This window comes from Cannabis sativa, chromosome 2 (assembly GCF_029168945.1).
Source record: "Cannabis sativa cultivar Pink pepper isolate KNU-18-1 chromosome 2, ASM2916894v1, whole genome shotgun sequence".
Taxonomy (NCBI): domain Eukaryota; kingdom Viridiplantae; phylum Streptophyta; class Magnoliopsida; order Rosales; family Cannabaceae; genus Cannabis; species Cannabis sativa.
The window spans coordinates 18,992,423-19,015,470 of NC_083602.1; the positions used below are offsets into that span (position 1 = coordinate 18,992,423).

The 23,048-nt window shown below is 31.3% G+C and overlaps 1 protein-coding gene, 1 long non-coding RNA gene and 2 other non-coding genes across 6 annotated transcripts; 2 read left to right on the forward strand and 2 right to left on the reverse strand.

Moving 5' to 3' along the window:
• The first annotated feature begins 209 nt into the window (after window positions 1-209).
• On the forward strand, window positions 210-3,824 carry LOC115720845 (uncharacterized). Of its 3 annotated transcripts, none has more exons than XR_009686165.1 (5): window positions 210-426; window positions 622-837; window positions 1,313-2,711; window positions 2,949-3,088; window positions 3,333-3,824. It is a non-coding gene; the product is annotated as an uncharacterized LOC115720845 (long non-coding RNA). The 3 variants fall into 3 exon arrangements; XR_009686163.1 differs by having other exon boundaries at window positions 211-426; window positions 1,313-1,710; window positions 2,026-3,088; XR_009686164.1 differs by having other exon boundaries at window positions 1,313-3,088.
• Window positions 3,825-7,046: 3,222 nt separating this feature from the next.
• TRNAV-UAC (transfer RNA valine (anticodon UAC)) lies at window positions 7,047-7,119 on the reverse strand. Its single transcript has one exon. It is a non-coding gene; the product is annotated as a tRNA-Val (tRNA).
• Window positions 7,120-7,347: 228 nt separating this feature from the next.
• Window positions 7,348-9,588, reverse strand: LOC115720844 (peroxidase 60-like). Its single transcript, XM_030650031.2, has 4 exons — window positions 9,187-9,588; window positions 8,895-9,092; window positions 8,364-8,523; window positions 7,348-7,918 (listed from the first exon to the last, which is right to left on the reverse strand). Exons 1-4 carry the CDS (start codon window positions 9,472-9,474, stop codon window positions 7,509-7,511), a joined length of 1,056 nt encoding a protein of 351 aa, XP_030505891.2. The 5' UTR covers window positions 9,475-9,588; the 3' UTR covers window positions 7,348-7,508.
• A 12,572-nt stretch (window positions 9,589-22,160) lies between these two features.
• Window positions 22,161-22,267, forward strand: LOC133035261 (small nucleolar RNA R71). The gene has a single exon (XR_009686538.1). It is a non-coding gene; the product is annotated as a small nucleolar RNA R71 (small nucleolar RNA).
• The last annotated feature ends 781 nt before the right edge of the window (window positions 22,268-23,048 follow it).

Sequence of the window (23,048 nt, forward strand, 5' to 3'; positions counted from 1 at the left end):
ACATCACTATCTATCTATTTGATAACTCAAATCAAATCTTTAGATAAATAATATTGTTATACGATTTTATTGCTTTTACATATCTATTCTATATAAAGTGTGCCTATATAACTGAATTCTTGGTTTATGAGAAAAATTCCCATTTGATATTTGATGCTAATTATTCGAGAGTAGGTTAAAGCAGAACCATCAAGATTTGAATAATAAGGCAAAAAGTCTCATCGTGACAAGGTTAAAAGTCTCATCTAACCCTAAACTCTTTTAAACCAAATACAAAAAAACCCTACTCTTACCTTCTCTTTCTTCAACGATATTATAACAAGCCTCCAATTCAAGAACAAGGCTTGAATTGCATAAAGCTTTAAAAATCTTTGTATATTCCTGAATCGTAACCATCAGTGGTTGACTCTCTTTGCCAATCATCTGGTAAGTATTATATTTATATTTTTTTTTTTATGTATATGTATAGTTATATGCATGTTTTATTTTTCATATTGTTCAAACCCAATTGGGTCGTTCTGCCATTAAAGCTTCTACTCCCAAAGCATAAAAATTTGGCTTCTCTTTCATTGAGGTATACTGTAACACTACGTGTTAAAACTTCTATTTCTGGCAATGTAGGGATTCCTTGGAATGGGGTGAGAGCTTGCTAGAATTTTCGATATTACCAAGCTTTTTGATCAATTCTCTGATGACGAAGTTGTCGTTTGAGATGTTCGGTAACTATAAGACTATCTTGGAGGGTGTTGCGGCGACTGCTAAGCTCGGCGACAATGGGAATAAGAGAGTTGTGGTGTATGTGAAATCTGGTATTTATAACAAATATGTGGAAATTGGGTAAGATGTGAAGAATTTAATGGTTATTATTTAGTTGTTTGATAAATGAAATGAAATGAATATTAGGATTTTATTTTTGCTTTTTATGTTGGTAATCTCACATTATTAGTGCCCATTAATGGAGGTAGGTAAGTTAGGGACCCTTTGCGGTTTGTTCATTTCAAATTTCACTTTGGTTGAGAAAAGAGTACTTTTTATATGCTAATCAAGAATAGTAAATTGGTATAACTGTTATATTTTTTCTTTCATTCATTAGTGAAAAGTTGTCATTTTTGTTTAAAATCTTTGGAGCTCAAAGAATGAGTATATATAGTCTGGTAAATTTTAGGCACTTTTGTATGTTTCTATAGAAATATTAATGTTAATGTTTTGTGCTTAATTTTATGCAGAGAATAATTACTGGCAAAATTTTTTCTATTTGGTGAGTTTTGCTTTTAAATCTTACGTTGAACTGTTTTTTTCTTTCAATTTACAGATGAAGTTGACGATCGGTGAGGCACGCGATGAGATCAAGTTTTTGGACGGAGTTGTGTTGATTTTTTCTAAAATGGTCAAATACAGGTATATATAGAGATGGTCAACCTCCAAGATTTCTTTTTGGTTCTTCGTATATCAATATCAGCGATCCTAATGCCACTCCCAATTGACTCATTCCAATGATTCTGAAGCCTCCACAAGAAAATGGCCAGCATCCCACTCCCAATCGAGATTAGCAATCAACTCCAATCACCTAAGATCGCTGCCCCAGTTTGGTTCTTCGCCTAAGATATTGTTCCTTTGTCAAATTCACACAAAAGCCCTAAATCATCAAATCTTCTTCTGCTCAACTTGGGTCCTCTGCCCAACCCCACTTCGTCGATTCATTGGCTTCAGGTATTTTGTTATTTTTCATTTCTAGAAATTTCAGTTAATATACAAATGAGTTAAGATTCTCGTACGTATGTAGGAAAAATGAAGTTTAATTTTGTACAATTGATTTCTCAAATCAATTATAAGATAATCTTTGTTTTCAAGTTTATGGTATGTTTTCCCTAAAAAAAAACCAGTTAGAGAAAATAGCATGCTTACAGTAGACCCTTCACATCTCTGCCTTTTAAAATTAAGGTGAATTTGGTTGATTTTTTCTAGGTTTATTTCATTCATTATATGTTTGATTTTATTGGCTAATAGTGTCTAAAATTATTTTAGGGTGTATTGGAAGTTCTTGTGAAATTGAAGATTATAGGGTGGGTGTCGTGTGGTTGGTGAATTGGGTCTCTGATCAAGAAGATTGCCACGATTTTAATTAAGCCATTTGCCAGACTTGAGTGCCTAAGAACATTTTGGCTGTAATTCTTGTGAATGATGGATTGTGGATTACATGAATTGTGATGACTTTTAATAAATTATTAACAATTATTAAAAGTTAATAATTGAGAAAAACAGACTTATTTTCTTTGATAATTCATTTGAGAAAGGAGAACAAATGAAAATTACAAATAAAAATCAAAATAGGTTGCTGGAGTCTCAAAATAATGGAGACAATCTTGCTATACATTTTATTTATTTATTTATATTTGATGAAGATATAGAAGACTGTTAAATCTTAGATTGATCATTTTGGACATCGGGATGAGAATCTAAATTATGCAATCATTTTTTTTTTTTTTGACGAGACTAAATTATGCAATCATTGATTCAAATGTTAACGTCAAACACCATAATAGAGATAACACTATTTTTCGTCATTGTAATATGTTTTATTTAATTAATTCTCTCTTTTTCTTTTACGGAGCTGAGAGCTTTTTTTCCCTTGGGAAGTTTATGTATTTCTCTATTTTCATCAATGTTGCCTTATTATAGTTGACAAACAAGGTGGTAGTGACAATAACCAGGTATGTCTACCATTGCTTTAGCTATACTAATTTGCAATGACATATACATTTGTTTGAAAAGCTTGCTTGGCAGCTGTCTTAGTTTTCTTAACACTCTTTCTTAACAAAATTTAAGATGGCTATAAGATGCTGTAGAGAAGCAATCATTTATAGTCAACGAAAATTATAAAAATATTGGTACAAGTTTTATATCCTTACTCTTAATTTTTATTGTTTCTTAATTTTTATTGTTTGCAGAATTGGACATTTAAATTTGGTTTATGAATTATAACTATAGTTAAATAATGATGGAGAGCTAGCCTGGACTAAATGATGGAGATGAAATAGCAGATACACTGGGCACAAAAAAAATCGTTAGAGGGGAAGCATATCCAAATGTATTGCTATTCTTCTCTTCCATAAGACTAGGAATATGAAATTTATAATCTTAGAAATATGCTGTCTTTATTATTCAACTATGTATTGATGATATTGTCATTGATATGACTATGTAAAGATACTATTTACATTTGAGTATTGTTTCAAATAATAAAATTACTTTCTGTATATATAAAAACAATTTTTTGTAATTATAAAAAATATTTTGTTCATATTTTGCTCATATTTTGGGTTGTTTTGCAGTGTTCATGGATTTATGGCAATCTTATCAAAATAGATGCTTCAGGTTGGCAAGCTTGTATTTTACAGCACGAGTGTGATGATTTAGAGAGAACTCTTAATGCTGATACAATGGTGCCTAGAACATTCAGGACTGTAGAAAACTTAGATTTGCCTCTACCAAATGAATGCCCCAAATCATTTTGAGAAAAATTTACATAATTTGATGCAAGGGGATAAAGATTGAGTTTCACATATATTTTGCTTGGATTCTTGTACTCCTTCTTTGTGCAAGTTTGTACTGTTGTATATCAAAATTCATTTGTTCTTGAGCAAAATGTAACCACATTAGGAAAGTGGCCATCTCTGCTTAACTCTGAGTGTCAGTTTTCAGCCATGAATAACCAGAAAAAGATCTGAATGTGTTAGATACATTCAGCCTAAATTTTGTAATTGGGATTATTGTATAAATATATTTGAATCATTATGATGTATAAAAGAGACATTTTCTCTCTCCTTTAGGGTTATAGTTGATTAAATAATAATATAAAAAAGTAACATTTAGATACTCTTTTAATTTAATTTTATAAGATTAGTTTATGCCATAACAATAAAAAAGACCATCAGATTTCAAAGTAGCACGATCTAGCCACCCAAACAATTTTGATTCAAAAATCAAATGCTCAATCGTAACATCCTAATCGTAGAACACGAGACCAATTTCAATCATAAGTTTATATACACAATTATGGCATTCTTAACAAGTTTACTTTTATAAAACAAATCGTTTAAAAAAATAATTTACAATTAGTTATCGAATTCTTAAACAAAAACTACTAGAACTTAAATAAAACTAATATTTACGTGGCTTACCACGTAACTTTCATCTAGTATATATAAATATATATATTAGTTTTCTAAAAATAAGTAACTAATAAAAAAAATCTATATTTAATTTAAAACGAAATAAAAAATCTAATTTAATAACTAACTATAAAAAAATATCTTTTTCTCAAGAAAGCTACGATAAAAATTTATATAATATAATTGTTACTCAAAAATAATTTATATATACACATGAAAAAATTAGTTAAAAGTGACTGCATAAATTAATTTTTTAAATTTCAAACTCTATCCTATTTTATTGACAGAATAGAAAAAAAATAATAAATAATATTGGTATTATTTAAATAATGTTTCTAAAATCTATTTTATCTATTCATTATATATAAATATAACATTAAACCAAAAATTGTATTTTTTTTTCTAATTTTTAAATCATTTTTCAGAACCATATTTTTTTGAAAAAATAAAAATAAACTAAAATCTAATATAATGACCTACCCTATATGTACATATAATATCTATAATAGTATTAGGGCTTGTTTGGAACGCCGTATTAGGTCGTATTGTATTGTATTATATTATATTGAATTGTATTTTATGCAATATTTTTATGTAAAACTATATGTGGTATTAACTTTTATGGACACCTAAATATATAATATTTTAGTATAAATTAAAGTTTAACATAGTATTATATAAAAATATGATATATAATCCAATTCAATATAATAAAATACAATACAATACGACCTAATACGGCGTTCCAAACGAGCCCTTAATAAATTAATTCATCCTTATAATTATAATTAATAAAACTATAATAGTTTTTTCAATTACTTAATCAATTTTTTTCATTTTTTAATAATTAAGTCCATAATGCCAATTAAAAATTAATTAACAAAATAATTAATAAATTTATCAAACTAAGTCTAATAAAGTCTCAACAATATTTTTTTAAAAAAATGTAAAAAAGTGAAGAAAAAAAATCCTAACTCTGACGATATAATTTATAATAATCAATAATAAAAAAAATAATTACAATATATAATTGAGTAGAGAATATAATTACAAATATTGTATAATGAGTTTTCAATCGATTTATAGATCATTCAACATTAGATAGTGAGTTTTTTTATTTTTTTTTTAAAATAAATTTCTCAATATTTTTAGATCTATTTCTTATAACTAAATATTTTAAATAATTATGTATAAATTATGTAATTATAACTCATTATTTTATGTATTGAATAAACTTATTGGAGACAATAATTTGACGATCGACTATAAATACAATACGATAATGACATCGTGTGAAATAGAACGATGACAATAATTTTGAATAATCGAGTCAGAAAAATAATATTAATTATGGGAAAGAATACAGTTCACTTAAATAATTCTTAGCAAATAACAATAATAATAATAATAATCTAATTTTTTTTCTATATCACCATACTTATTTATTTTATATTAATAATTAATTTTTTAATAGAACAATTTAAAATTCTAGATATTATTTATTAATAGTATAAATATTAAGCATCTTAATAACTAATAATATAACTTTTCGATTATCCTATTAAAAGAATTTTATTTTTTAATAAACAAATTATTAATTTTAATATTATTATATATATGATCAATTTTTTAAGTCATTATTTATTAATTGATAAATACTTATTTTTATGATTATACTAAAGCAGGTGTGAGATTATTATGAATCATACATTATAAATTGAACCAAAAAAAAAAAAAACAAGTGTGAGATTATGTAGAAGAAGAAATAGGTGTGAGATTATGAATCAAATTTTTTCATAATGTATTATTTTTATATTCTAATCATATAAAGTTAATGTCATAATTGTTGTAGTTCTTATTGATATACTCAAATTTCTAAACTTAACACTCAATTTATCGTTTTGTTAGTTTATCAATAAAGTGCCACATGTAAATATAGTATTGGCCAAATTAATTATTCTTTTAAAAAAAATAATTTTAAAAAACAAAAATTAATTAAAATAAACTCATATTATTCAAAAAAGAAAAAAATATTGTATACATATTAAATGAAATAAAAATCAATTTTTCTATCTTCTTCAAGCCATATTATCTTTACTGATTAACAATAAACTTTTTTTTCTAAGGAGATTAACAATAAACTTTGATTCTTGATTCAAATGCTATTTTTTAATTTTATTTTTATATATTCAAAATCCTCATTCCATAAACTTTCTACTAATATTTTTCAATCAATGAACTGAAAAGGTAAACTTTAATTCCTGTATGAAAAATTAAACTCTCAATCTCAATAATCAATAGAAGCAACATCAAATTTCAAGTTCTCAAAATCTATAAAACTAAATAAAAAAAAAAAAACAGTTCTCATAAACACAAACTCAAACATAACCCCAGTAAAACACTAAAACTCAAACATTAAAAACACACAAAATAAAATTCGAACTCAGAACTTAACACACTCATTGAAATAAAAATTAAACTATAAATGAAGATTTATGCTACTATTTTTTCGAATTCCGGTATTTATTAGCAACAAATTTAATATTTTAAGTATTTATGTCACAAATTTTTTAATAGTAATGTTAAAATTTTAATATAATTTTATTAAGTAATTATTATTAATTAAATTATACAATTTATTTTTTATATATAATTTAAAATATTTTATATATCCGCCGCGAAGCGCGAGATGTTTACTTAGTTATGAAAAAAATAAACTAAATTTTTTTTCTCAAATACCGAAATAAATATAAATGCATTAATATATCTCTTTTAGGAGAGACTAAATTGTAGAATTTTTCCCAAACTTTATATATGTGATGCTCATAAGAATATTAAAAAGATAATAATAAAAAATTATATTGCATCCTCATATGTTGCTGCCCAGGATCGAACTGGGGACCTTTAGTGTGTAAGACTAACGTGATAACCACTACACCACAGCAACTTAGTTTTAATATTAATTATAATACTTAATTTAATTATAATAATATACGTTATCACTGCAAGAATTACATTTAATAGTAATATATACTTTGTTAAAAAAAAAAATAGTAATATATACTTTTGATTATTATTTTTGTGGTATTATTTGACAAAAAATTCATATCAAATGCATATATTTATTATATTCATACTTAATTAAGATATCAATCAAAATTGAATAGGGTCGATCGAGCCAAATCATTCAAATTTTCTTATAGTGAAACTGTAATTATTTCTTGTACACAATTATTAAAATATTCAAAAGAAAAATAAAATAAAAAATAACTAAAATAAAAGCAACAATCTCAATCCAAAGGATTATTTCTAATAATAATGATCATATTATTTAATTTAATTTGTTGCTCGACAAAATTTTCTAATCTCGCCTTTAGTAGCATCAGTGATGACTCCAATTCGTCCCATCTTGACCATGGCCTCCCCAAACTTTTGGCGAAAGTCCACCGACCCTTTAGCTAGGGCAGACACGATGCTCTTGGTCTGAGCATCATTGGCTAACTTTTGGTCGATTGCAAGAACACCTCTTTTCATTATAAGTTGATTGTAGAATGACTTGTCTATGACCATAGAACTCCTTGGTGTCTGATCTAAGAAAGCACTGCTAAGGGAGCCTGGAGGGCATTGCAACTTGAGTCTGCTTACCAAGGATGAGTCCATGGTCGGGTCAGCTCTGTTGCTACCACCGAAGTTGTATAGACGATCTTCGAAGAAAGTGCATTCTGATACTCCCACCGAGTGACCGCCTAAAATGCATAAAACAATACATGTATTAATTAATACACCAAAGATTGTGTTGGATAAGCGTACATAATAATGTATTTAATATTAAAAATATAGTGTTTCAAAAAAAAAAAATATATAGTAAATTTAGATACAGATTCATTAAATATTATTATCATGCTTGAAATTATTATACCACTTACAAACTTGAAACTTTGAATACTTATGACGCTATTTATAATTTAGAAAAAAAAATATATATAAATTTTTCAAAATAAAAATATATATATATATAACTTTAAAAGGAAAACCTAGTTTGTCTATACCCGGACCTATACAATACCTTTATTTTATATCAAAGATTTCTTTTCTGGTAAAGATTTAATATCAAAGATTGAATAAAATTTTCTTTCTTCAAAATTAAGCAATTAATAATAGTAATTAATTAAGGTAGGTGAGTAATTATACCAAGAAGATAAACCATGTCATTAACACCAAGTCCTTTTTGCTGAAAGGCCTTAATAGAGTCAGAGACTGATATTTTAGTAGAAGGAAGATTAACATTTGATGCCTTAGATTCTTTTCCATCTAATCTTCCATTTTCTACACCATAATCTATTTCACCACTCTGCATATTTAATAAATATTCAAAGTAATTAATATTATCTTTATAATAATAATATTAAAATTAATAATCTAATAATAACTTTTTACAAAATAACCTTCTAATTTGATCAAGATCTAAAATTCGAGTAGTTATCTAAAAATTTCGACTATCTATTAAATTTTTTTGACCAGATATCTAAGATGTTGATCGCTATTATTTTTTTTAAAAAAAAAAATTATCAAAAATAGGTCAAAGTGAAAAATAACTTAAAAATCGAAGACCATTTATACCAATCGAAACCGAATAGAAATATAATTTATCCAATGTTATAAATTATTTAATAATTAAGTATTAATTCATCAAAATTCATGCATTATTATATATTTACTTACACTAGAGAAGAAAACAGCATCTCTTGTAGCCATGGTGATGATGTCAGCACAAGAGACAACATTAGGGCATTGAGTCTCAAAAATGTTCTTTATATCATCTATAATTTCATAACCTCTTACACTTAGATTTGCACCTGCTCTTTTCTCTGTTGCTGCCCCATTTTTATTTCTATCTATTAGAATTGAAGCATCACAACCCTAATTTCAAATAATACAGACTTTTAGGTTAATTAGTAAAATTAATTAGATCAACATATAATGTAAATTGATTAATTATTTAATTAATGATTACCTTAACAAAACAGTCGTGAAACTGCATACGAAGAAGAGCAGCAACAATACTAGCGTCATCATTATAAGCTTGTTTCATGGCAGTTCTGACAGTTTGCTCGACATCAACTGATGATGTTACAGTTCGGGTTCTAGTCCATGAACCCGAGCTTTCCCTATTAGTGGTGGTGCTCATGCATTTTAGGCTGTAATAACCATTCTTCAAAGCACCATAACACTCCCCACTTAACCCCATAAAAATTATGGCAATGCCCATATAAACTCTAAACATTATTCTATTCATATTCATATTATTAGCTTATATAGTAGTCTAATTATGTAATTAACAACAATAATGTTATGAATGAGTAGTTATAGCAAGTGATGAGATTTAATGAGTATGTTGTAGTTTTAATTAGTCCCCTATATATAGGGTTGCATCATGAGAATTGATTTATTATATTAATTGTTTTTGGTCACTATAATTGAATTGATATATTAGTTGTACAAACGTGGTTGTATAGTGTACTAGTATATTGTGTCTTGTATTATATACTTAAATTAATGTATTATGTATGTATATGATTTGTGTGTTGACTTTTCATAAGTCAAAATAGTGTAACTAATATAACATAACATATATAGGTATGTATAGGTAGGGGTGTTTATTTGACCAAATCTAATGTTTTAAGATATATTCGGATCCGATCCAATTATATATTAGATGTTAAATTTTACAATTCGGTCTGTTCTAATTAATTTTAGTCATCCAATCGATCTAACAGATGTTGAATTGGATTGGTTCTATCCATTAATTAATGTATTTCATGTATATATATATATATTTAATATTTATTGTATTGAATCAGATTCATCCAATATTAATATATATCCAGTATTTATTGAATTGAATTAAATTCATTCAATCTAAAAAAAAGTAAAATTTTAATATTAGTTTTTATATATACATATATTTTTTTATATATAACAATATAAAATTTAATTACTATATTAAATAGTTTAATTGAATGTTAGGTATTAAATTTTTGGACACTCCATCTAATATTCGATTCAATTGGATATTCAAAGATAATATTCAATCCGATTCGATCACAATTGAGTATTCAATATTTGAAGGTCAATTATAATTAAATTAGTTGGTTATCATTGAATTAAATCGATTTATGCACATCTAACATAAGTGCATGTGTATATATATTTCAAGGGTGCATTTTTATTATTAATATTTTAGAGGCTGCTTTTGGTTTTAAATATGTGAAAATTTAATGTTATATTAGTGGTTAAAGGCTAAATCGTGCCTCTTCTTCAAATACTAATGACTATTAATTATTTTAGGAAATTAACAAGTATTATTAGATAATTATAATCTTCATATATGTATATTCCGATATTTTCGCAAATTTCATGTTGTACGTACATTTGCATATGATTCAACTAGATACATACATTTATGTGTTGTATTATTTATTATGTATTTATGTGTTGGATAAAAGTCTCTAATTTTTCAAACATTATTATTATCTTATTGCTATACAAGTTTTGCATAGTTGGGTGGATATGTCTTCTATCTTTGGTTTGTACAAGAGTGCAAACTTTTATTATTTTCTTTTAATAATGTTAATATTTATCATGTTAAACGATCTGCTAACAAAGCCGCACACTATTTGACTTGTAACTCGTGTTATTGGTCTGATCGTAGTTTTATTAAGAATACTATTCCTGCTACTCTTAAGTCTTTTATAATTGCGAATTTGGCTATCTAATAAAATTCTTGTACTTCCATTCAATATATATATATATGGAACACTTCTTAATGGGTATTACCCATGAATGGTTACTAAACAAATTTAACTATAAATATTAATTTTAAAAATATCAAACCATCGAATTTTGATCTAATAACGAATAATGAAATCACAAATTTGAATTTTTATGCTTAATTTAACTACTTAATTAAAAAAAAATATAAAAAAATATCTCTTTTTACACTATATCAAAAATATGTCCATATAAAAATATTTAACTCAAACTCAACTTTTTCTTTTCTTATTTTTCTTGCTAAAAAACTTTTTTTTTTAATTTTTTTTTTTACCGATGGAACAATCTCAGCCTATATGATATAAAAATGAGAGATTTTTTTAGTTAGATAGAAAAATTAAGCATAAAAATTCAAAATTTTTTAATTTTACCCATTCATGGGTAATACCCATTAAGAGTGCACCCATATATATAGATATATATATATTACAAATAGAATATATGTAAAAATGTTTAGACCTTATGTCTTAATTATAATCATTTACAAAATACAAAGTTTAAAATAGTATTTTAAAAAATTTAAGAACCAAATTGTCAATTTATTAAAATACGATATCTAAAAATAGTTTAAAATATACTAATATTTTTTTTTTATAATTTTGGGGCCTGAGTGTTCGGGGGCCCGAGGCACACGTTTGGCTTGCCTCAGCCCTACCCATAATTTTTTGTGTTGTGTCAGTTCCAGGCCATATTTTGTCGTGTCATGCTCGTGTCGTTCTAGAAAACTTGTCCCAAATATCTAGTTGCCAATTGTCACTAGAAGTTGTTCGCAGCGCGGGTGGTGCAGTTTTAGACTATTTTTTTAAACCAAAATACATATGTGATTTTTGTAATTTCTCAAATTGCAACCGCATTGCAAGACCATAAAACCGTGAAAACAACACTACAGAAAAACGGTATAGTACAGTACGATTTAGACGATTTACACTATCATCAGTATAAAATATTAAAATAAAAAAATAGTCTAATAAAACTTAAATAATTAATAAAAGAAAATATCTTATCAAACTTTTACCGTCATAACATATATAATAATCAAATTACATATATATATATATCAATAGATTAACAATAAGAAATGAACAAAAATAAAATAAAAAATAAGAATAATTTATATAGATGTTCCTTAAAAATTAATAGTTTTGTAACATATAATGCGGTACAGTTTGAACTGTGATTATTAAATTCGGAATCGCAAAATGTACCGCATCGTACGATTTGGCGAAAACACAAACTGTAACTGCAGTGTAAATAATTTTAAATCGTATTTTTTATGCGGTATGATATGGTACATAGTTTTCGAATGAGAATACTAAAGTCTAACTTATGTTTGGTATGCATTTTTAATTTTTTTGAGTGAGGTTTTGAGTTTACCGTGGGTTACTCTTACCTTTACACAATAGGAAAATTAACATCTCTGAAAATGATGTGTTTTACTTACCAGGAAAATCAAAACCTAGCTTGGTGAAGCCGCCGTTCTCCACTTCAGTTGTTCCCTTCCTCTTCACTTCACTGAACCAGGTATATCTCTCTGTTGGATATTTATTTTACCAGGATCTTAGATCTACTCACAAGTATGTTTATTAACATCCTAAATAAGAACTTTCTAAAACGATAAATAAACACATATAAAGTTTAAGAAACCTTACATTGGGTGCAGCGGAATAATATGACTCATTCCGTTCAGATATCTAGCCCTTGATTCCTTTCTGTAGCAGAGCATTATCAATATCTGAACCTGGATCTCTTTCTCTGAATCTTTGATGCTGAAACTCCTTTGCTGATGATCTTTCTTCACGATCTTCCTCACTATGATTGAGGTATCACTTGATGTGTGTGGGCACTACTCATACACTAAGGTAGTTCGAAATTCAAAGGAAGAGAAAGAAGAAGTGGCAGCTAAAGATAGGGAGAGAGAAGGCTCAGGTTTTTCTGATTCAGAAGTCTCAGAAGAAAAGTCTAATTTTCCTGAAGCCTTCACTATCTATTTATAGCATTCCACTAGGGTTAGATTTGAATTATATGGCATTAAAATAATGAAAAAATCAACTTAAAATACACACAAAGGTGGCCGGCCATACACTTAGTGGATTGGGCCTTGCTTTTTGCAATTTTACAATTTTAACACCTTTTGTATCTGATTTTCTCAAAAATGCCAATTTCCTAATTCAACCATTTAAATGTCAATTCTAACTATTTAATAACTATAAATCATTATTAAATAATATTGTCATTTATCATATTTATTAATTGAACCATACAAAGTATCATAATTAACAAATATGCCCCTATAAACTCTTTCTTTACAATTTCGCCCTTACTTAGTGAAAATTTCACAAATAGACATAGTCTAATTTGTGAATTATAATTGATTAATCAAAATCAATTACATGAGTTTTACAAGCAATATTATCTCAACTAGTGGGGGGACCATGGGTCTATATAACCGAGCTTCCAATAAGTAGATCAAGAATTTAGCACTAAAATTCACTAACTTATTAATTCTTCGTTGAATCCACGCATAGAACTTAGAATTGCACTCTCAGTATATAGAATGCTCTATATGTTCCAGCATATAGACACATCATTAGCTATCCATTGTTATAATGTGATCAATTATCCTCTATATGAATGATCTACACAGTAAAGGGATTAAATTACCGTAACACCCTACTATGTATTTATTCCTTAAAACACTTGACCCCGTATAAATGATATTTCAGCTTATGTGAAATGAGATCTCCACCATTTATTTTCGTTTGGTCAAGCTCGAAGGAGATCATCCTTTGCTTACTATTCGCCAGATAGAAGCTATAGATTCCATGTTTATGCTAGCGCTCCCACTCAATTGCACTACCGTGTTCCCAAAATATACGTATCACCCTGATGTTGCAATATTTAGCACACGCAAGTGTACGTATCGTTTCAAGTAGTAGACTCACGAGGAGTGAGGTCGATCCCACAGGGAGTGTAGTTAAGTACGTTAAAATTAAACTTTTACTTCTATTTGGTTAAATAAAAGATAGGAAAAATAATGAAGTATAAGAAAAATAGTTGGAAGCAACGATTCAAGAAAATTGATAGTTAATAAACTAGGGTGTTGATTTCAATTGTTTTTATTGAATATGGCTTAATATGATTATTTTCCTAATATTAATTCCTATGCAATAGCAGGTTTACTAAGGTAATTTATAGTCTTCTCAGATATATAAACCTCAATTACATGTAAACTTTCTACTCTCGTGATAAATTTAACATGCAACAGGCATTAAACACAGAAACCCTATAAGCTATCTAAACCATATAGGTACTCTCGTCCTATATTGAAATTCAGTTCTATTCTACTATAGCATATTTGACACTCATTTCTCAGATCTCGCATCAAAATCATAAACAGTTAATTGGTGATCAGGCAATTAAAAGTAGCACAAATAAAATAGAATACATAGAAATTAGGGGGAAAATATGTTGGAAATTATTTTACCAGGATCTAGATTTACTAACAAGTATGTTGGATTAACAACCTAATATGAATTCTAAAACAAAGAAAATAAACACATATAAAGTTAGAAAACCTTACAGTGGGTGCAGCGGAATAATATGACTCCTTCCGTTCAGATCTCTAGCCCTTGATTCCTTTTTGTAGCAGAGCATCACCAAGATCTGAACCTGGATCTTCTTTTCTCCTTCTTTGATGCAGAAATTCCATAGTCTTCCATACTATGATTGAGATACCACTTGATGTGTGTGGGCACTACTCATCTCACAAGGATTTCGAAAATTCTCTCTATTTTTCTCTCAAAATTTCGTGGCTGATAGCATTGATGTCGCCCAATTAGTTACACTGCGGTCGCGGTAGTAAACGGGCTATATGTCGTATCCACAGGGAGGAAAAATACACTCAAAAGGACAGTTAGTAATTTTACGAGAATAAAATAAGAATCTTGAATGTGATGTGAGAATATTTGAGAAAATGATTTTTCAAAATTAAACAAGTAATTAAAATGAGAAGTGATCAGAAAATAATTATTGAAGACACAAGCTTTGTACATGCAATTATATTTTCATAATAAAATTGATTCTTTAACCTCAACTATAATTCTACACCATTAATTATAGTTGGAAAATGTGTATGATTAAGCTCACTAGAAAAATATGTTCTTTAATTAAATTAATACTACTTCTAAAAATACTATCATATTATATAATTTAAATCGACAAAATACCACCGGCAGAATGCAGTAAAAATCATATAATATAATAAACACTCTAATAATTAATAGCCTAACTTACATAAGAAAAGCATGACTGAACTTATATAAAAGTTACTATTAAATTTAAAGTGCAATTAAGAAGAAGGGAAATTTAATATAACAAATGTGAAAAAGAAGAACAAAGAGAATCAATATATTAAAAGAATAAAAATTGCATGAACTTACACTTGAGTCTTGCCAAAGAAATTAGCCTAGAAAAGGCATTGTCTTTACACCAAAATTAATAAAGTAAAATAAAGAAGAAGGAAAGAAAAAGATAAAATTTTGGTATAATAACACTACTAAAATCTGATGCCTTTCTTTGTTGTCTAAGCTCTCTTTTATAGTGTAACTTGAATCCCATTTTTGTAATATTTGTGAAAAGAGCAATGGAGATAGTGGCATAAAAAGCTGAGTAAGTCACTTCCAAATAAGATCATGTCATTTCCTGAACGTGTGCCACTGCCGAATCCCTTTCATTAGTGTGTTGGTTGATTTTTCAATAAATGGGCGTAGTGGACAAAATTGAGAGAACTAGCCCAACTACTTAATTTCATACAGAACAATAGATTAAAATGTAAGAGAATCTTCCAATTTTGTGTCATGTAAGACAAAAGAAACAATGGGCCATTTGGGCTTAGTGAGTCTTGAGGCCCATTTGAAGAATGAAAAAGTGAGAAAGAATTGGGCTTGTCATCTTCTTTCTATTTCATCAATTTGTACACCAAATCTGAAAAATAGCACATAAATTTCTTATAAACTAAATATTTCCATTTAAAATAACTTTACAATTAAAATCATGAAATAATTAATTAAATTAATTTTATGCCTATAATTAAAGACTTAAAATGTACAAATTTGAGCCTTAATCACAACCCCCAGCTAGCTTATTGCTAGTCGCTAGCAATTCAAGCGAACAAAACGAATGTCAATAAAATATTTTCTTGGTCAAAAATTTTAAAAATGGCACAACTATTCAAGCAAAATATTAGGAACAAGCCAATAAGAACTATAAAAAATTACCTTGAATAAATCTAGAGTTGTGAGTGTGTGTACCAAACTTAAACCTTCTTACCGCAAAACCATAGCACATAAAACTTTCGAAATAATATACCAAGTAAAAGTCTCAACTCCATTAGCCTCACAGGTCATTGAAAATATTTATATATGGCTAAGGTATTCACTCATGGAGTTGGAAATTGAAAAGTGAGCACTCGAAATGAATAGATCAATTTAGGACAAACATTTGAATAAACATTGAAACAAAGATAGGTTATGAATTATTTGGACCAACCACCATAAGAGTACCACAAACCAGCTTTTCGAGATTTTTGAATAGACATCATTTACATTTATTCTAGGAGCCAAAACAAAAAAAAAATGAAATACTACAAACTTTTTTTTTTTTTTTCAAACAAGAGGCAACATGTTAGACAAATGGATAGAAATGTTGCTCTTGCAATTTTTTTTTCTTGTTTTTTTTTTTTTTTTTTTTTGAACAAGAGGCAACACGTTGGATATAATGATGGAAATGTTGCTCTTGGTTTTTTTTTTTTTTTTTTTTTTTGAAGAACATAAAGAAAATAATTACAAAAAGGCTCCTTAATAAGATTTGTCTATAGAAATTATCCCTTAAAGCAACATCCAATCAAAACCCTAGTACCATGTCCAAAATAATGATAACCATGTCTAAGAATCAATAAAAATTCAAAAGTTGTTTTCTCAAATCTCGTCACTCACAAAAATATGAACACTTAAACTTGGCAAAGTTTCTAAGCAAATACGTGCTAACACCCATCTTACCACAAAGTTTGGTATGTGCATTTTATAACTCTAGAAAAATTCTAAGTAACAAAGATAGTAAATTGGCTTGAAAATAACATTTTACAAGAATAAATGAGTAATTTTTGAAAATTTTGACCATGAAAATATTAATATGACAAAAATTAAGAAACATGCTTGAATATGCTCACCACCCCCAACTAAAATAAGACAGTGTCCTCAATGTCTAAAGATATAAAAATTAAAAGAATAGGGAAAGAGAACACCTGAAGAGCAAGCAACCATGGATAGCAGCGATATTGATCCTTTAAAAACATAAAAACTGAAAGAAAAAAAATTGATAACAAATAACAAAATAAGATGACAAAGATAAAAGGAAAAAGAGAACAAACCTGTGTACAAGATCGGGAAAGCACTACTCAAGGCTGGTAAACCGGAGCCACGAGGATATCCTCGACAGGCTGGGGCACCCTCTCTATGTAGTGTTTCGCCTTTGGCCATTCACTTTGAATTTTCTCCCATCGGTTGGGTCTTCGACCTCAACAACACCGTGGGGGAAAACGGTTTTACAACATACGGCCCACTCCACCGGATCTCGGTTTCCCGGTGGTGGATATGCAGGCGAGTGTCATAAAGATGCACTCGCTGATTTGGCTCAAATTTTTTTCTCAGGATCTGCTTGTCATGAGCCGCTTTTAATTTAGCCTTGTAGATCCTTGAGTTGTCATAAGCATCATTGCGCAACTCCTCAATTTCTGACAATTGAAGCTTACGATTAAGGCCCGCCGCGTTGAGATCAGAATTTAGGCTTTTTACAGCCCAGTATGCTTTATGTTCCAGTTCAACAGGGAGATGGCAGGCCTTGCCATAGACTAGTCTGTAAGGAGACATGCCTAGCTGAGTTTTGTAAGCAGTGCGGTAGGCCCAAAGAGCATCGAGAAGTCGGGAGGACCAATCTTTGCGGTCAGGGTTAACCGTCTTTTCTAAAATTTGCTTAATTTCACGATTAGCTAACTCAGCTTGGCCATTTGTCTGTGGGTGATAAGGCAATGCAACCTTGTGAAGTACACCATACTTTTGCATCAAATGCTCAAAAGAGTGGTTGCAGAAATGGGTGCCTTGATCACTGATGATAGCTCGTGGTGTGCCAAAACGAGATAACACATTTTCTTTTAAGAATTTTACAACAGTTGTGTTATCTGCATTTCGACATGGCACGGCTTCAACCCACTTGGAGACATAGTCTATGGCGAGGAGAATGTAAAGGTAACCAGAAGAAGGTGGGAACGGTCCCATAAAATCAATTCCCCAACAGTCGAATATTTCTATTACGAGCATTGGGTTCAATGGCATCATGTGTCGTCGGGATAGCGCACCTAGTTTCTGGCACCTTTCACAAGATCGACAGAAATTGTTAGTGTCTTTGAACAAAGTGGGCCAGTATAGACCACACTGTAAGATTTTTGCAGCAGTCTTTTTCATAGAAAAATGACCACCACATGCTTCGTTGTGGCAAAAGTTCAAGACACTAAAAATTTCATCATCTGGAATGCAACGTCTCATAATTTGGTCGGGGCAGTACTTGAAAAGATATGGATCATCCCAGTAAAAGTTACGGACCTCGACCAAAAATTTACGTTTATCCTGTGCATTCCAGGAAGCAGGAAGCTCGCCAATCACTAAGTAATTAACAATATGAGCGTACCATGGTAACTTAGTGATGGTGTAGAGATGTTCATCAGGGAAGTCATCTCGGATAGCAGGGCCATCAGCGGAATCAGAAAACTCTAAACGAGATAGGTGGTCCGCTACCACATTTTCAACTCCTTTCTTATCCTTGATGGTCAAGTCAAATTCCTGTAACAGAAGGATCCACCTAATTAAGCGTGCCTTAGCATCCTTTTTGGAAAGGAGGTACTTAAGAGCAGAGTGGTCGGTGAAGACCGTGATAGGGGAACCGATCAGGTAGGAACGAAACTTGTCAAGTGCGAATACTACGGCAAGCAACTCTTTCTCAGTAGTAGAATAGTTCATTTGAGCACTATTAAGAGTTCTACTTGCATAGTATACGACGAAGGGCTTCCCTTCCCTTCGTTGACCAAGGACGTCCCCTATAGCGTAATTGCTAGCATCACACATGATCTCGAATGGCAAGTTCCAATCGGTGGTGGAATGATAGGGGCAGAAGTGAGTTTGGTGACAAGTGTTTGGAAGGATTCCTCACACTCGGGTGTCCAGTTAAACACCACGTCTTTTGCCAAGAGGTTCGACAAAGGTCGAGCTATCGTCGAAAAATTCTGGATGAACCTCCGATAGAATCCGCATGCCCAAGAAAGGATCGAACATCCTTAACAGTCTTGGGGGCGGGCAGCTTTGATATGAGTTCAATCTTGGATTGATCAACCTCAATTCCTCGTTGTGAAACAATATGCCCCAAGACTATGCCAGATGGCACCATGAAATGACACTTCTCCCAGTTGAGTACCAAGCCTTTCTCTTTGCATCGTTTAAGCACAAACTGCCTTCCAAATTGAGAAGGCTTGATTCAAATGAATCACCAAAGACTGTCAAATCATCCATATATACTTCCATACAATTCTCGATCATATCACTAAAGATACTCATCATGCAGCGGAAGGTGGCTGGGGCATTACACAGGCCAAATGGCATACGCCGAAAGGCATAGGTACCAAAAGGACAAGTGAATGTGGTCTTTTCCTGATCTTCTAAAGCAATTTCGATTTGGTAGTACCCCGAATAACCATCGAGAAAGCTGTAGAAAGGATGACCTGCCACACGTTCCAAGATTTGATCGATGAATGGAAGTGGGAAATGGTCTTTACAGGTGGCGGCATTTAATTTTCTATAATCAATGCACATGCGCCAACCTGTTGTGACCTTGGTAGGGATGAGTTCTCCCTTATCATTTGGTACCACTGTTACTCCCGATTTCTTGGGAACAACCTGAGTTGGGCTAACCCACTTACTGTCGGCAACAGGATAAAGTATCCCGTAATCCAGAAGCTTCAAGATTTCTGTCTTTACCACTTCCTTCATTGGTGGGTTTAATCTCCTTTGAGGATCACGTCGTGGTATGGCCCCGTCTTCCAATTTAATGTGATGGGAGCAAATCAAGGGACTAATCCCTTTAATGTCAGCTAACGTCCAACCAATTGCTCCTCTTTGCTCTGTGAGCACGTTGATAAGTTGTTGCTCTTGAGTTGCATTAAGGGTGGAGGATATGATGACAGGGAAAGTGTTGTTTGCTCCCAAGAAGACATGCTTAAGTTCCTTAGGAAGTTGAGCCAAGTTTGGTTGAGGAGCTTGTACAGTGGATGGTTTTGGTGTTTCCCTATCTTGAGGAAGTCCCTCGAAGATTGGATTCCAAAACATGGTTCTTTTGGTTGGTAATTGATTGATGATTTCAGGGTTGTTTTCAGTATTACCCGACTCAGAAATCTCAGAAATTTCAAAGAGGTCATTGAGATGAGTGGAAGTGTATTGTGCTTCTACCTCTTCTGAAATAAGTGTATCGATCAGAAATGATTGGAAACACTCATCGTTATCAGGTGGTTGTTTACCAATGTTGAAAACATTCACCTCTAGAGTCATGTTCCCAAAAGAGATTTTCATGAGACCATTCCTACAATTGATGAGTGCATTTGCTGTTGCGAGGAATGGTCGTCCGAGAATGATGGGAATTTTGGACTCTAAGTTGACTTCAGATTGAGTGTCCAAGATGAGAAAATCCACAGGATAATAGAATTTATCAATTTGAATCAAGACATCTTCAACTATTCCCCGAGGTTTCTTAACTGATCGATCGGCCAATTGTAGCACCACAGATGTGGGCTTAAGTTCTCCTAGGCCTAGTTGCAAGTATATGGAATAAGGCATGAGATTTACACTTGCACCTAAGTCCAGGAGGGCTTGGCCAAATTCCTGTTCCCCTATTTGACATGAAATGGTGGGACAACCAGGATCTTTGTATTTAAGCGGTGTCTTGCAGTCGATCACCGCACTAGCTTGTTCTGCCAAGAATGCAGTTTTCTTGACATGGTGCTTCCTTTTGATAGTGCATAGATCCTTGATAACTTTGGCATAAGCCGGTACTTGCTTGATTACATGAAGTAATGGCAAGTTAACCTTAACTTGTGTCAAAAAGTCAAGGATTTCACTATGACTTTCCAGTACCTTCCTAGTGGATTTCAAAGCCTGAGGAAAGGGCACCTTTACTGGAAGGTTCTGAGGCACCTCAGCATCTGGAGCGGGCATTGGTACACTAGTGGTTTTAGGTAATGGTGATACCGTACTTTGACCACTTCGGGTAGTAATGGCATTAACCCCTTTGAGATTAGACTCTGAAGGAGCGGAGGTTTGTGCCATATGTTGCCCTTTGGGAGTGATTAGAGGCTGAGCGGGAAGCTTACCGCGCTCTTGAATGACTGAAGAATCATTTAACTTTGTTATTTGAATCTTTATGTCCTTCAATTCCTCTATCACCTGAGTGAAATAAGTCCTGAACTCTAGTTGGGATTCTGCGAGAATTTTCATGGAACTCTCAAGAGAATTCTTTTGTTGATCAAGCCTCCATTGGCTCCCAGATGCTTGATTTTGACTTGTATCCTTCCAACTGAAATTGGGATGGTTACGCCAACCAGGATTGTATGTGTTGGAGTAGGCATTATAAGGCTTCTTGTAATCCCCTAAGGCATTACACTGTTCCTCATCTCCTCCCCTTAACATACTAAGACTAGGGCACTCTTGTGGTTGATGATCAGTCCCTCCACAAATGAAACATGGTTCTTGCTTTTCCACTTTTGCAGCCATCTGGAGTGCTTTACCTTCTTGAGTTTTGAAAGCCTCAAATTGTTTTTTCAAAGCTTCAAGTTGAGCTTTCACACTGTCCTCCTCCTTCAATTGGTAGACTCCGGCTGTTCGTGGCTTGTCTGTAGGACTTGGCGCACTCCATGTGTATGATTTTTCAGAAATTTCTTCAAGATATTCCAAAGCTTCTTCGGGATCTTTCTGTAGGAAGTCGCCATTGCACATCATTTGTACGAATTGTCTTTTGTCGGCTGTGAGACCGTCATAGAAATAGCTGACAAGACGCCAACTTTCGTATCCATGATGTGGGCACTGGCCCATCAAATCTTTAAACCTCTCCCAGACCTGATGAAATGTTTCATGGTCCTTTTGGGTGAAGGTAGAGATTTGCCTCTTAAGGCTGCTGGTCTTATGGGGTGGAAAAAATTTAGAGAAAAATACTTTTGTCATTTCATCCCATGTCCCAATAGACCTTGGCCTTAAGGAATACAACCAGCTTTTGGCTTTATCCTTGAGTGAGAAAGGAAAGAACTTCAATCTCACCAAGTTAATGATGTCAGCTTGGTTGTTGAATGTGGCCACCACCTCTTCGAAGGCCTGAATATGCACATATGGACTCTCATTTTCCATACCATGAAAGGTTGGTAAAAGTTGAATCATGCCAGGTTTGAAATCGAAGTTGGGCATATTCATGGGATACATTATGCATGAAGGTGTGGCCGTACGCGTAGGATGTAGATAATCCTGTAGCGTTCTTGGTTGGATTTCCTGTTGTTGAGCCATCATTGGAAGTGCAGGAAGTATGGGTGATGGTGGTGAATGAGAACGAGTGGAAGAAGACGATTTAGGAGAGTTTTCTAAAATTTCAATTTGTTGTTTTACAAATCTCCCTAATTTGTCTCTATTTCGTGACATTCACTTTTTTTTTTTTGTTTGTGTGTGTGTATTTTCACTTGTTAAATAATGTAAATTACAACTATGTAATAATGCAAGGGTATTCACACAAGATATTCCCAGGCCGATTGGGAAGGTTGCCAAGGTACCGCTTCGTCCCACACTTTTACTAGAACTCCCCGGGGTTGCTAGAAAGTGTAGAGGGTACTCTATCACAAACCTTTAAAGCCAATCTTTCTTAGACAGAATGATCTCAGTTTGTACCACTTTTACCATTACACAATTGGGT

What these genes read in the sequence shown, in the direction of transcription:
- LOC115720844 (XM_030650031.2), bottom strand. Translation starts at nt 9,474, where the DNA reads ATGAATATGAATAGAATAATGTTTAGAGTTTATATGGGCATTGCCATA. An exon ending in TTCACGACTGTTTTGTTAAG is followed by an intron (nt 9,093 to 9,186) that starts GTAATCATTAAT and finishes ATTTGAAATTAG; the next exon opens with GGTTGTGATGCTTCAATTCT. An exon ending in TGACATGGTTTATCTTCTTG is followed by an intron (nt 7,919 to 8,363) that starts GTATAATTACTC and finishes TATGCATTTTAG; the next exon opens with GCGGTCACTCGGTGGGAGTA.